Genomic DNA, 13,219 nt, shown 5'->3' on the forward strand with positions numbered 1-13,219 from the left:
TCAGCGAGCAGCAGCCAACAAGCCGAAGATATAAAAACGCGCGCTGCCTCGCGTTTGTAGTCAGTCGTAATCAAACCGTCAAGAAGGGCGGAAGTGTATATAATTTGTAAAAAGTAGAAATAAGAAAAGAGAAAATATAAAAAGATAAATGAAAGAGTGTCTTGTTCTTCTTTGCTGCTTCGCTCCGACGCCTTGCTCCCGGGTCCAGCTGCCACAATCGGCTCTTTTCAGAGCCCTCCATCTGAAAGAGTTTGGATCTCGGTCAACTAGGCGACCGAGATTCCCCCCGAGCCTTGGCCGCCAGGCAGCGTCAAGAGGACCTGCCTCCACTGATGGGGCAACCATGCGTGGTTGTCTCTCAAGGTCCAATCCCACGAGGGGAACGGGCCATCACTGGTTGTTTTCCAAAGCGCTCACATCGACGCGGCCTTGGCCTCCAGGTACAGTCCAAGGACTTGCCTCCACTGGTGAGACAGCCACCGAGGGTTGTCTAGGAGAGTCTCACTCCCACGAGGGGAATGAGTCCCACCAGTGGTCGTTTTGCCAGGCGCCCAACCCACGGTCCACCAATGGCTTTTCATGGCCACAACACGAACCATTACCCCGAGGTATTTCAGTTCCTGTATCGAAGATGTCGTTTGTTTTCTAACAGTTATCCTCGTATGCGGTACAACTTATTTGTTGATCACGAGTGCGCCTACTGGCACCTTCAGCGTTAACGCCTCATCATATACATGGTACGGAACCCTGTGAAACAACGTTGATAGGGCAGTAGATTGCATCCCGGTTTCGTCTTCGTAAATTGCCGTAGCCCGTGGCGTAGAGGACAGCCTTCAAGTCTTCTAAGCCGGCGGGCATGAGATCGAATTCCGGTCACGACATACATAGTACATATTCTGTGGGTTGGTGGTTTTAGCATTTGTAAAATGCTAGCCATCATATCTTCGAAAGATCTACGCTTAGAGTTAAGAAAAAGGAATCTCTTCGAAGAAACATCAAGTTTCATTGAGATCCTGTATGTGTTTGTGTTTTCGTTTAACAAAAAATTAAGACTCAATTTTTGAAAAAGCTTCCTATTCTTCTGTAGAGGGTTTTTTTATTAGTTGATCAATCAGGTGGTAGATCCTTTTTACGGATTGCATTCTAAGGCACGGCGAGCCACCGCGTCTTCCCAGTATGCTACTCTGAGCCTATGGGTGCAATTAGTCGACTCTAGATATTATGTACCCCTACGCCATAAAGGCATCCTGGCATTATTCCCATCCGGACCTGCAACGAAGACTGTATCCGTGACGGGAGACCAAGTTCACGCATCTGCACATATACTCTGCCTCTTGGTACGATTCAAAACTAAGGACCTTTCCTCTGACAACTCGAGGTCCGGCCTTTACTCGTAACTCGAGGCTCGCCTATCCTCTAATGAATTGAGGTCTTGGCTCCACTTCCACTTGGTTTGTCTCGAGGCCCTCTCCTCTTTGCCCTTCCTTGTGTCGATCGAGAGCAGCCTACCACAGCATACGTCCCGGGATTTTCGAAACTACTCGAATGATTCCCGTCGAAGACGTTTTTCTAAACCGACTCGAGTGACTCACACGCCGACGACGTTAATTGACTCTATCCGGGAGTATTCCGCAGCGTGAATATTCTTCTCCCTACGAGTTCGACTGCGAAGAAGGTCAAGTCATATCAAGCGTTCGTGACGTACCTAGCAGCTCGATATACGTAGAAGGTAAAGTCTCATCTTTGTATGCCTTACTGCATGAATCGGGCGCACTCTACTTGAAAGCCCCCTGCCGAAAGGGAATTCTACTCCGATCATGGTCCGGTCTTCCATCTTCCTTTGGCTTGCAACTTTGGGGCTGGTAACCCTAGGATTTTTACCCGCCGTGTGCCGATCGAGAGCAGCTTATCCTAGATTCACGCCTGTCATAGCGCACGTACCGGACTTTTACGTTTACGATTCAGATGGATCCCGACGGTGATGTCATCTCACCCGGCTTGAGTGGCACATCCGACGGCGAAATGAAACTACTCTAAATGATAGTATTCCACGGCGTGAATACTCTTCCCCCTGCTAGTTCGACGGCGAAGAAGATCTTGTCTATCCCCGCAACCTGCGTCGCAGAGGGCGCGTTCTACTCGGATACTCCGCGACGGTAACGGTGGATATCAAGCAGCTCGGCATAAGCAGGATGTAAAGTCTTATCTTTGTATGCTTTACTGCTAGGTTCGGACGCACTCTACTCAGATGCTTCCCAGCGAAGGAGTTACCCCACACCGGTCATGGACTGATGCTGGCTCCAACTCCTCTGCAGGGTAGTCATGATCCGGTGAACCCATCGCTGACCACGAGCCAAATATTGGCATCCTCACACATCCTTCTCACGATGTTGTCAGCTGCCGTGTCGGGTCCACAGGCGGGTAGCATGTTAATGCGTACCCCTTCGAACCTTGGACAGTTGAACACTACGTGCTCTGGTGTCTCAAATGTGTCACCGCAGGTTGGTCAGAATGGCAAGACCATATGTCTAAGCCTATGGTGGTACTGCATGAAAAATCCGTGACCAGTCAAGAACTGCGTCTTGCAGAAATCCACCTTGCAAAGTTTCCGATCCATCCCAAATCTGACGTTAGGGATCAAGCGATGGGTCTACCGGTTGCGTTTCGAGCTGTCCCACTGGTGCAGTTGGACATCGAGGCCTTTCTGGCGTGTTTCCGCACATTGGGCATGTACCTGTGCTCGAAACAGAAGATATCTTTCTCTAGCAATACCAAGATGGGCCCCGCGACAACATCAGCAGCTATCGAAGACACTGTTCGGTATACGCTGATAACCCACAGGTTTTATTAGCCTCTGCTCGCTGCACAGCTTCTACAGATTACACTGCCTACTTAAGGCTGCCACTCCGTTCCGCAAAATGGGCGGGGTAACACTCGCCAGGATCCTCTTTCTGCTGCAGCGGATCGCTGAGTTGTTAGAGATGGCCCGCGAGTGGGTTGCTTTCGCCATTTCCGCTCTATCACAGACGTAGTCGACGTGGGCCGTGAATCTCAGTCGATCGTTGATAATAACTCCAAGTAGGTACTTGATCGCACGCTTGGCTCGCACGCTTCAATCGCTGTTTGTGCTGAGATCAGGTTTGTGATCAGCATCATATTTCTTCGGTTGATGGGCCCGTGGCCAGGAGAACCACGTCGTCTGCGAATCCTAAAAGTCTCACTCCTGTGGAGAGACTCAGTCTCAGCAGTTCGTCATAAACGATGTTCCACAATACCGGCGAAGTATCGATCCTTGTGGAATCCCTGCAGAGAAACTCACTGTTTCCAATCCCTCACTGGTCATATACTGTAGTTAGCGGTTACGGAAGTAACACTTCACAACCTTACATATATATACCGGAATGCTCTTACGAGGGTATTCGGAACACGTTTCCAGTGTAGTGTTTTAGTAATTGCTTCCCAGGTAGCACCGCAGTGACGAACACCTGTCCACTTCTTTTAATATACGTACTCTGTCACCATACGAATGGCGTTCACTGTTGTAGCTGGCGATCAGGCGATACTACATACTAGTTCCAATGAATTGGTTACTTTCCGCTTTCTAAACCTGCTAAAATTGACTCTGACAAATGTGTATCGAATCTAATTATCACTTATTGCCTATCGAAGGTCTTTACATCCAGTCGATTAACTTCACCCGCTCACCCACTGTCCTAGCTAATATGTTTCCCTCATTGTACGTGGCACGGTGACCGTTTATCAACAGCTTACAGAGCTTATCTGAAGTTTTTCAGGTTAATGCACTCTAATGCTGCAGATTAAAAATTATTAACTCATTCTCCAGTCATTTTTTCCACAACACATCATACAAAACAAAGTACCGACATAAAGAGAATACCATGTAAACCCAGCAAACATAAAATGAAATGATAACTCAAGTCGTTAATAACGTTACTACGAATAGCAATTCTAACGAAATAAGTAAACTGACCTAAAAATGGTTACTTGAAGTCGGTTTCAATGGTTTAAATCGGCTATGATAAAAGATCCGCCATGTTTGTAGATTTTAAAGACTCTTTTGCTCAATTTGTTTTCCGCGTGGGCTTCATGTGAGAGAACAACCTATTGAGGCCCAAGAATTGTCCGCCCGCTCATCTAGTCAATTTTAAAACCATAATTATTATCTTCACAGAAACGACCGCAGCATGTCGCTACCCTTAGCTAGCACCGGTTCCGGTTCCCTGGGATCATCGCAGTTCACCGGAGCAACCGTCGGTACCGTAACTCTCACCAGTGCGACCCTCATCGGCAAGGGTCCCACCTCGATTGGAACTAACAGCAACGATTCGGACAACTTCTCCCTGTCCCTCACAGAACGGACCTCTTCGGATTCCCCATCACAGATGTCCAGCCACCTGAGCAACACCTCTCTACTTTCCCCGCTTCGAAAAATGGATTTTGCCCTCTGTAAGTACCTTTGACCTGGGAGACTTGAAGTTCCGTTTCCCCACGTTTATGGTTTGATTTGTTAACCGATATTCAATTTTCGATCAACTTTGATATGGCTGGTTTGAAGATAAGCTATTTTGTTTTGTGCACTGTTACTCCAGATATTTTTTAGATGACTCGATTTACGAAATTTACACTTCATGAATAGAAATCGAATCAACAGTAGAGGAAAAAAAAAATTTGTTTCACTATTTTCAGTATTTTTACTACACAATTATTTTTTAAAACAGTAGTGGCTTAAACGCGTTTTCTATTTAAGCAAATGATAATTTTAATAATCGATAAATTCATGCTAAAAACCTAGGCGAAGTATCGGCAGCCACTGGCAGTCCCATGTGCGAGGACACCGACTCCCTACACCATCACCACCAACAGGAGGATGAACGACACTCATCGAATCCCGGTGGCGTAATGGCGTCGTCAATCGTTATTGGGGGGCAGGGTCTTGGCCTCCATTCACACTTGCACCAGCTTCATGTTCAGCAGCAGCAGCAGCAACAGCATCTGATGCTTCATGGCGCTGCTGGTTATTCGCAACAATCTGGGCAATCAACCCTTGGTCCACATTCGCAAATGTCGGTTTCCAAAGACAGTGGCGGGGAGCCAGCGACCCAAGGGGGAGGTCAGTTTTGGTTTTTTGTTTTTAAGTTCTATTGATGGTTTATGGTTTTTGGTTGTATTAAGTTTGTTAATTGTTTAGTTTTGTTATATTTTTTTGGTGTTTTTTCTTATATTGATGGTCCCCTTCCTAGAATCTAGTGAACTTAGAACATATCGTGTTTCCATTCATGTGTTTTGTTTGTTTAATTTTTGTTTTATTTTTTAACATAACGATATTTACCTTTTTTTGATGTCAAAAACATGCTTTCTCCTTAGCTCACTTTGATTCTCAAGAACTTTTTCTTACTCTAACAAGTAAGTTAGAGTATCGCTGAGAACTTTGGAGTATCAAGCATAATTTTACTTACTTTTTATTACTTTAGTTTGAGTTCGAAATTGGTCATCTATTTAGAGGATATTGGAGAAATTTAGAAAGTTTTGCAGCTCAGTAGGGCATTTGCAGCTTTCTAGGTGACCAGTTACACTCAATTCGTGATTATTTTTAGTTCTGTAAACTCAGCTCTCACTGTTGTAGCCCCTTCTATACCTGTATATAACGTTCCCTGTTTTGTAAATACATTCGATGCAATTGCGTTGTGTCATTTATCATATCAAAGCTCATCTTGACCATAACTGGTGTTTACTTGAATTTTCTGAAGCATAAATTTCAGCTTGTACAACCTCCACACTATTATTGAAAATATTCAACAGACTGTTAAAAACATGAATAACTTTTGAAGAATAAACCACAACAGAAATTTAACACAATAATTCAGTTACATGCCTCTCCTTAAAATTATTTGGCCGAAATAGAGTGACGGATGTTATTGTTTTGAGTTCCATTCTTCGCATTTTTTCTGGTTTGATAAGTCTAGGTGAAGCTTGCCAGATTGCTCCGTTTTACCTAAACTTGCCCACAAACTCAATACAAGATTTATAATAATTCTTACCCGACCTGATTGCCCAAATTTCGTTGGTTATTTCCCGGATTCATTCAGTTTATTTGCAACTACCTAAAAAAACTAAAAATTATGATTTTTTTTTGCGTCCGAGAACAACATTTATTAGGCAACTGAACCACAACTGAAAATTTGCTGATGTGACTCGATTACAATAGAGATTATTTCTGGGTTTTGCACATTTTTTTTTCTTTTTTCAAATATTGCCCAGATTTTGGATTAAAAATTCTGGAATCAAGTGCCCGGATATTGCCAGGGTTTTGGATTTCCATTAAAAAAAAAATGTTGAAAACGCAGGTTTCAGTGTTAGAATAGAGTCAATCTTTATTCTCATTCTTCGTCTACTTGTTACAATGTTACTTGTACCTTTAGCGATAACTTATTTGTCACTATTCACACTTGGATTTCCTGATCGAGAAAGTACTCATTTCTCAATGCGTTAAAGAATACTTCTAACCAGAATATCTGGCAACACTGTTGTGTTACCCCAAACCAAATTTGAGTAGTTTCGCTTAACCGTGTGATGATGTAAACATTTAAAGTTAAGTTAAGCGACAGCCGCCATTTTCATGGGGTTTCAAGCTATTATCATAAATATACAGTAGACTGGCCCAAATTTGTATGGGATGGTTTTTAAAACATTATTTTCAACGCGGCATCCCCTAGATTGGTGCATTTAGGTGAAATAATGACTTTCTGAAAGTTTCAGGTAATTTGGCAAAAGCACGAGCTGGCGCCAATTTGTATGGAGATTTTCAGCAAAATGTATGAAAAATCGACATACTTTCACTCTTTGTGTTCTAAAATATGTTTCCAGTATGCTAGAAAGCTCAGAATATCAGGAATTGTAGTTCAAACAATGACAAACTATGTACTCGTTATGCTTTATCAGCTTATACCCATATTTCGGAGGTTTTATGCGATTTAGACCACTTCCGGTGCTATGAACTTTTTCAGATATTTTTAAATGCATTTTTTTTTTACTCAAAAATAACACACATGACTTATAAAAAAGTGTAAAAGTGAGAGTTTCCATTCAAATACGTACTATAAAGCCTGAGCGCTTCTGGTTTTGACATATTGATCGAAAACTGTCTCATAATTTGATAACAGTTTTAAAATCAAGCACTGCGTGCCTTTATTAATCATGCAAAAATAAGCTAGAAACAAACTTCTTAATTTATGTTTTATTGGAGTTTTAAAAGAGCTTTATTAGCGTTTTCAGAACTATCTGGAAACAAAAGTTTGATTGAAGAATCTAAGCATTTTTCATGACAAAAATAAAAAAATTATTAAACTTTCTAATGCTAGTTGGCTAAATTTGTGTTCCATGGGTTGGTATTACTATTCACGGTGTCTTTGGACCTTTAAAAAGAAAAAGTCGGCATCACTTAAAATTTGGCACATAAGAGAAGGCTTACCAGATACTTTCAGAAAAAGCGGGATATTTCACGAAAAAAAACGGGACATGGCCGAATAAAGCGCGACATTTTTGAAACTCTTTAAAACCCAATTTTTATTACCATTCTAGTACATTAGACTGAGTCGATTTGGGTGATTTTTGAATTTCTGAAACCCTGGGTCCTTAATAACTTCGTTTTGGGTCGAAACTCATCCATGATTTTTATTGATTTAATTGCATAATTTTTAAGTAACATGTAAATGAGTCAATTTTTACTTTAAGGTTTGTATGGGAGAATTGAATATTTTGCTCTTTAAATACGAAAATTCAAATTTAATTATGTTAACGTTACTGAAAAATTCTGCGAAAATTCCTTCAGCTGAAAAAGTTCGGAAAAAGGAAAAAAATATGAATAAATGAAATTTTCTCAAAAAATTAAATTCTCCAGAAAACTTTCATCTTCGTATACTGCGAGCGAACATTCAAGTAAAAACTATTTTATTACAGATACATTGAAAATTCGAAATTTTAAGCAATTTTTAAATTTTATATCAGCTCTTTTGATCAACTATACCAAGTTAATTAAATTAAATTGGTCCATTCGTTCATTGATAGATTGAAAATAATTCATTTTTGCTCTATTGTCCTATTCAATTTTATCCGGAATTTGTCTTTTTCCTTAAGCTGTACATTCGACTGCACCAAATTTGCACGAGAAATTTCAAGCTTGTGAAATGTTATGCGCTGCAGGTTTAAATTGATCCTAGGCCTAGTACAAGGTCTCATGCCAAATTTGGGCCAGATTGGATCACGGGAAAGGGTCGCTCAACGAGCCTAAAGTTTGTATGGGATTTTGAGACACTTTGTTCGGGAGGAACATGAAAATCCTAAACTATGACAAATACTTCATCGGAAGACAACATTTCGCAAAAATTGCTTTACTAGTATTATAGTATTGCTAAGATAAGCGTGCCAGATTCCCCGGTTTTACTCAAACTTGCCCGGATATTTGACAAAAATATTAGGAAAAGTTCGATCCGTCTCATTCCCCAATTTCATTAAAAAAAATGGATTTTGGACAGTTTTATTCAATCTATTTCCAAAATTGAACAAAAAAAAAAACCTTAAATTGAGTCATTAAAATTTTTAGTTTTGCGTTAAAAACGAATTTTTTGAGCTAGTTCTATATAAATAATTATGAAAATTTTTAACACGTTGACGGACAGTTGCGTCTATAGCCGTCAAGTTCAAGTTTACTATGTGACATGACGGCAATAGCCGTCCAATACGAAACGGTCGTTTTTAGACACTGCGGCTGTAGCAGCACAAATGTGCATTTACCAGCGTACAAGTAGAAGCCTAGTGTCATGTTTTCGAAAAAAATTTTAGTAGGGTAGGTGTACCCTCCTCCGTCGTATCCCTCTGATTCGTCTTCTTCTAATATTCTAAAAATTACAAAAACATATAGTGTCAATTTTCGAATTTCACTTGTTTCTACTGTCCGTCAACGTGTTAAGAAGCCTTAATTAAAATTTGAAATCCCCTGATGTGGTTTAATAAAAAAATATATTTTCAAATGTATTCTTTTAAATTTTTATTGAATAATTCCGTGGTTTAGACCAAATTCACCCCGATATCGTCCAAATATTGCGTTGAAAATTTTGAAATCAAATGTCCGGATTTTGCCAGGTTTTTAGAGAAAATTGCCCGAATTCGCCCGGCCCGGATATGTCTAAAAAAAAATTCTAGCAACCTTAAATGCTAAGCACTAAGCAGCGCGCTATTCTATCTTTTCTTATAAATACTTTGAAAAACTAATGCTGCTATTTTTTTTTTTTTTTTTTTCAAAAATAACATTAAATTTGAATGATTTTCTGTGTTGAACCAATGAATGTCTGACTTAATAATGATTTATATGAAAATTTTCACATTTTCTATAGAAAGTTCCATGAAAATTTGAAGGTATTTGAATGTCGTCCGTTATCCGAAGGAGCTTAAAATTTGCACGGATTATTCGATCATTGATTGGATCAAGATTAGGAGGCTTGGGGCTAGGAAAGTTGGAAAATAAAAGCCACTCTAAATAGTTGGTGTTTGTGGAATGTGGATGTAATGTTTGCATACATGCGCCATGTATGCAAATGTGTTCTCCCGGGCGCCCAAGCAACCAAAAGTTCCATAAAACAGGTACAAACACGCTTACTCAGCCCCATCATTGGTATGAAGTACGTTATATGCAGCTCAAAATTTAAGTTCTTATTGATACTTTCAAGTTCCAAAACAAGTCTTAATGATCTTCTATTCAGCTTCCAGCGGCCTCTTAATTCAGCTTCCGAAAAATCGCAAAATGAGCAAAAAAATCTCTTTCTATCTCAACTGAACCGTTGGCTTCGGTTCATATCGCCTTCTCTTGATTATTTACTGTGTTCTGTACCGCTGCCGCCATGATGCCACGCGCCAGATTTCAAACTCGATAAATTGCTAAATAGCTTCTTTCCTACATTTCCTACATATATCGCATCAGAATGGTCGCTCAAGTACAAAATTACTTATTGAAAAAAAACTTGCCCGGCTTGGGGATCGAACCCCGACCTTCGTGGTGAGAATCGAACACGCTACCACGAGACCACGAGACCACGACTAGATGTTGTTCTAACTGAAACTAAAACTCGAAGGGGTGATTTGATTTTGAAATCACATCAATGCACTTTATGTGACTTATCAAATCCCGTTTAAGCACTTTTGTGCCCTTTATGTGACTTACCAAATCCCGTATTGAGCACTTTTGTGCCCTTTATGTGACTCAAGTTCCGTATAACGTACGTATAGATCACTTTTGCAGCTTTCAAGTTCGTTAATGAGTACATATAGTTCACTAATGGGAAATGGGCAAAACAAGTCACATACAACGTACATATTAATCACTTTTGCAGCTTTCAAGTTCATTAATGAGTACATAAAGTTCACTAAAGGGAACTAGGTAGTTGATTCTCTTTGTCAGCCAATATGTAACTTTCAATGCCTTCATTCAAGTAAATATGTGACTTTTGGTTGCTTGGGCGGTATTCAAGTGAGAAAACATCCTTGTTATACTCTCTGCGATAAGCAGTGCAACCAAATTGCTAGAAATAAAATAAGAGAAGTAGCAAATGTCGTCGCTGGCAACGATTTTCATTCATTGAGATTGAAACTTGCACTCTCTAGCATACTTTCAGGATGTATGAATAAGGTGTTGAATATCACCCAGTTTGTATAATTCTTATCGCTTAAGCCAGAAGTTTAAAACATGTTTGTTTGTTTTGTTTTCCACTTCAATAGATAAGTGCTTTTTTCGAATTCAATGCGATTATTCTATAATGCATATGAATCGTGTAACGAAGATTTTTGAGAAAAATACCCACAATAATTTGCGCTAGGTTGTGTGATTGGAGTCTAATGGAGTTTTTTTCCGCTGAAACACTAGGGCGCTCTTGGTTAGAATTCTCTTTCTCCCACTCAGATTCGCGAGCTCTCACACTTGCCGTCAGACTCGTTTACAGCTCGTGTAAACTCGGATAATGAGAAGAGCACGATGTGCAAAGTAAGTCGAACTGAAAACAATGTTGCATTCTCCCTGCTCTTTGTTGTTTGGGAGGAGCCGACCAACCATGATGAGCATAGCTGCAGCTATAATAGCAGTTGATTTCGTCGAAACTGGCTCACTATGCTGAGAGAAAGGCATTTTGACAAGTTATTAGCGCTTTTGATAACTTGGGTATTGAAGATGATGAAGCATTATTTCGTAATATACCATTTTAGTACATTGTTATTGAGGGTTACTTCTCATTACTCGAAGGTAAGTATCTATATGGCAAAAAAGTTGATGGTAATAATCACAATTTGCCGAAATATTTATGCAAAGCTAGCATGACTGTGCTTTACGATTTCAACCCGCTTACGCTAGATTGTAGATAATAGCCTTTTTACAATGCAATTAACTATCCTTGAATGATGTCGCACCAACCTATAGTCTGATTTTTCTGAAGTGAAATATAATGGAACACAATTTTGTTTTCAGGGGATTCCGATGTCAAGGTATTGACTCTAGCTGAACAAATAATCGCCGCCATGCCGGATCGAATAAAGGTAGATATTGAAACTTGCATCACAAAATCTTCAAGTTATTTATGTTACTGTTTCAAAATTTCAGAACGAATCTGAGGAAATTATGTCTCTGGGAAGTCCACTGCCCGATTCCCTGAGCGAGGATACCTCTGGAATGGGCTCGATCCTGAACGATTCCTTCATGGAACCACTTCTAGATTCCTTGCCATCATCCCAGTTTGAAGAGTTTAACTTCGAATTCAGTGATCACAGTTATCGGTATGTATTGAACAGATTTTTTTTTCTAATTCAATATCTAATAACTGTTTTCATTCCAGCTACCACGACGTTGGTACACCCTGCTCTAGCCTGAGTCCCGCCTCATCGGGACCACTTCAATCTCCAGCCAGCTATTCGATACCCCAGGATCATCCAGTAGGATCGCCAAGTCCGCCACCAACAACGCAAGATTTTACCGAGTTTCTCCAGGCTACGAATACTAATCCGTTTGAGAAGGACTTCTCTAACCTTAAGTTAAATGGTAAGCTCCAACGACACCATTTAAATACATTTTTTCTTAATTCTTGATTCTAACAAACAGATCGCGAACAACGTGAGCTGTACGAAGCAGCCAAGTGCATCCAGAAAGCGTATCGTTCGTACAAAGGTCGCAAAAATCGCATGGAGGAACAGGACAAGGAACGTTCGGCGGCTGTCGTTATCCAAAACTACTACCGTCGATACAAGCAATACGCTTACTACAGGCAGATGACGCAAGCAGCGGTGATCATCCAAAACGGTTACCGATCCTACTGTGAGAACAAACGTTTCAAGAAGTCACAATCGGGCAGCAATCAGCAACTGGGTTCGTCTGGCGAAAATGCCGAAGAATCATCATCCCAATGTATCCAGAGTTACTACAAAACTTACAAAAACGAACAAAAACAACAGACATCACCCCAGCAGCAACAACAAATGCAACATCACGGCAATCAGAGCTCCTCGAAGGAGCCGAGTCCCTCGGGACCTTTGAAGTATGGCTGATTTGGTCATAGATTATGGTTGATATCTGAGCATAAAATATTTTTTTTAATTACAGACGTACTTACTCGCAACGAACCCAGAATCAAGCAGCCAGGAAAATCCAACAGTTCATGAGACAATCCAAAAATAAGTGAGTAAACCTTCGATTTTAAGAAAAAAATCATTTCTCTTTTCAAATTTTATTTTTAGGCAGATAACCTTATTTTATACTTTTTTAACATCTTTTCGGTCTTCGTTTTTATGTACATACTTCAATTATAGTCGTTTTGACATCTATGTATTATTCTCGACTGGTATAACTGTATTCGTTGTCTACTCTTGAGCTTGAATACATTGACATCGGCTCAGCAGCCTGGCCAACTGAACACGACAAAACCTTTGAATGTTTTGTTCAAGTTGACTGAAAATAATTGCGAACCAAAAGCAAATTGGCGAAGTCTTTTTGCTACTTATGATACTTTTCAAGTGTCTCACATCCCACTATTAACACCTGCCAGTTGAGTATCAAGTTTCTACTTAATTTCAATATCTGAACCATATGCTTAAGGTGCTCATCTTGCCTTTGATCACCCTGTTTTAACATCTTGATTTTGAAGATGCTGTTATGTTATTTAATTTTTCT

The 13,219-nt window shown here is 40.2% G+C and overlaps 1 protein-coding gene across 7 annotated transcripts in view; it reads left to right on the forward strand.

Annotated features, from left to right (window-relative positions):
* Positions 1–13,219, forward strand: part of LOC129756408 (uncharacterized) — a 434,792-nt gene that overhangs the window by 415,016 nt on the left and 6,557 nt on the right. For 5 of the 7 annotated variants that reach the window (XM_055753271.1, XM_055753273.1, XM_055753272.1 and 2 more), the window contains 7 exons: positions 4,193–4,467; positions 4,814–5,131; positions 11,528–11,595; positions 11,660–11,832; positions 11,892–12,094; positions 12,155–12,587; positions 12,653–12,727. In XM_055753271.1, coding sequence (XP_055609246.1) covers positions 4,193–4,467; positions 4,814–5,131; positions 11,528–11,595; positions 11,660–11,832; positions 11,892–12,094; positions 12,155–12,587; positions 12,653–12,727 — 1,545 coding nt within the window. The remainder of the gene's footprint in view (positions 1–4,192; positions 4,468–4,813; positions 5,132–11,527; positions 11,596–11,659; positions 11,833–11,891; positions 12,095–12,154; positions 12,588–12,652; positions 12,728–13,219) is intronic. The other 2 variants (XM_055753274.1, XM_055753275.1) reach the window with 1 other exon arrangement.

This window comes from Uranotaenia lowii, chromosome 3, assembly GCF_029784155.1.
Source record: "Uranotaenia lowii strain MFRU-FL chromosome 3, ASM2978415v1, whole genome shotgun sequence".
Taxonomy (NCBI): domain Eukaryota; kingdom Metazoa; phylum Arthropoda; class Insecta; order Diptera; family Culicidae; genus Uranotaenia; species Uranotaenia lowii.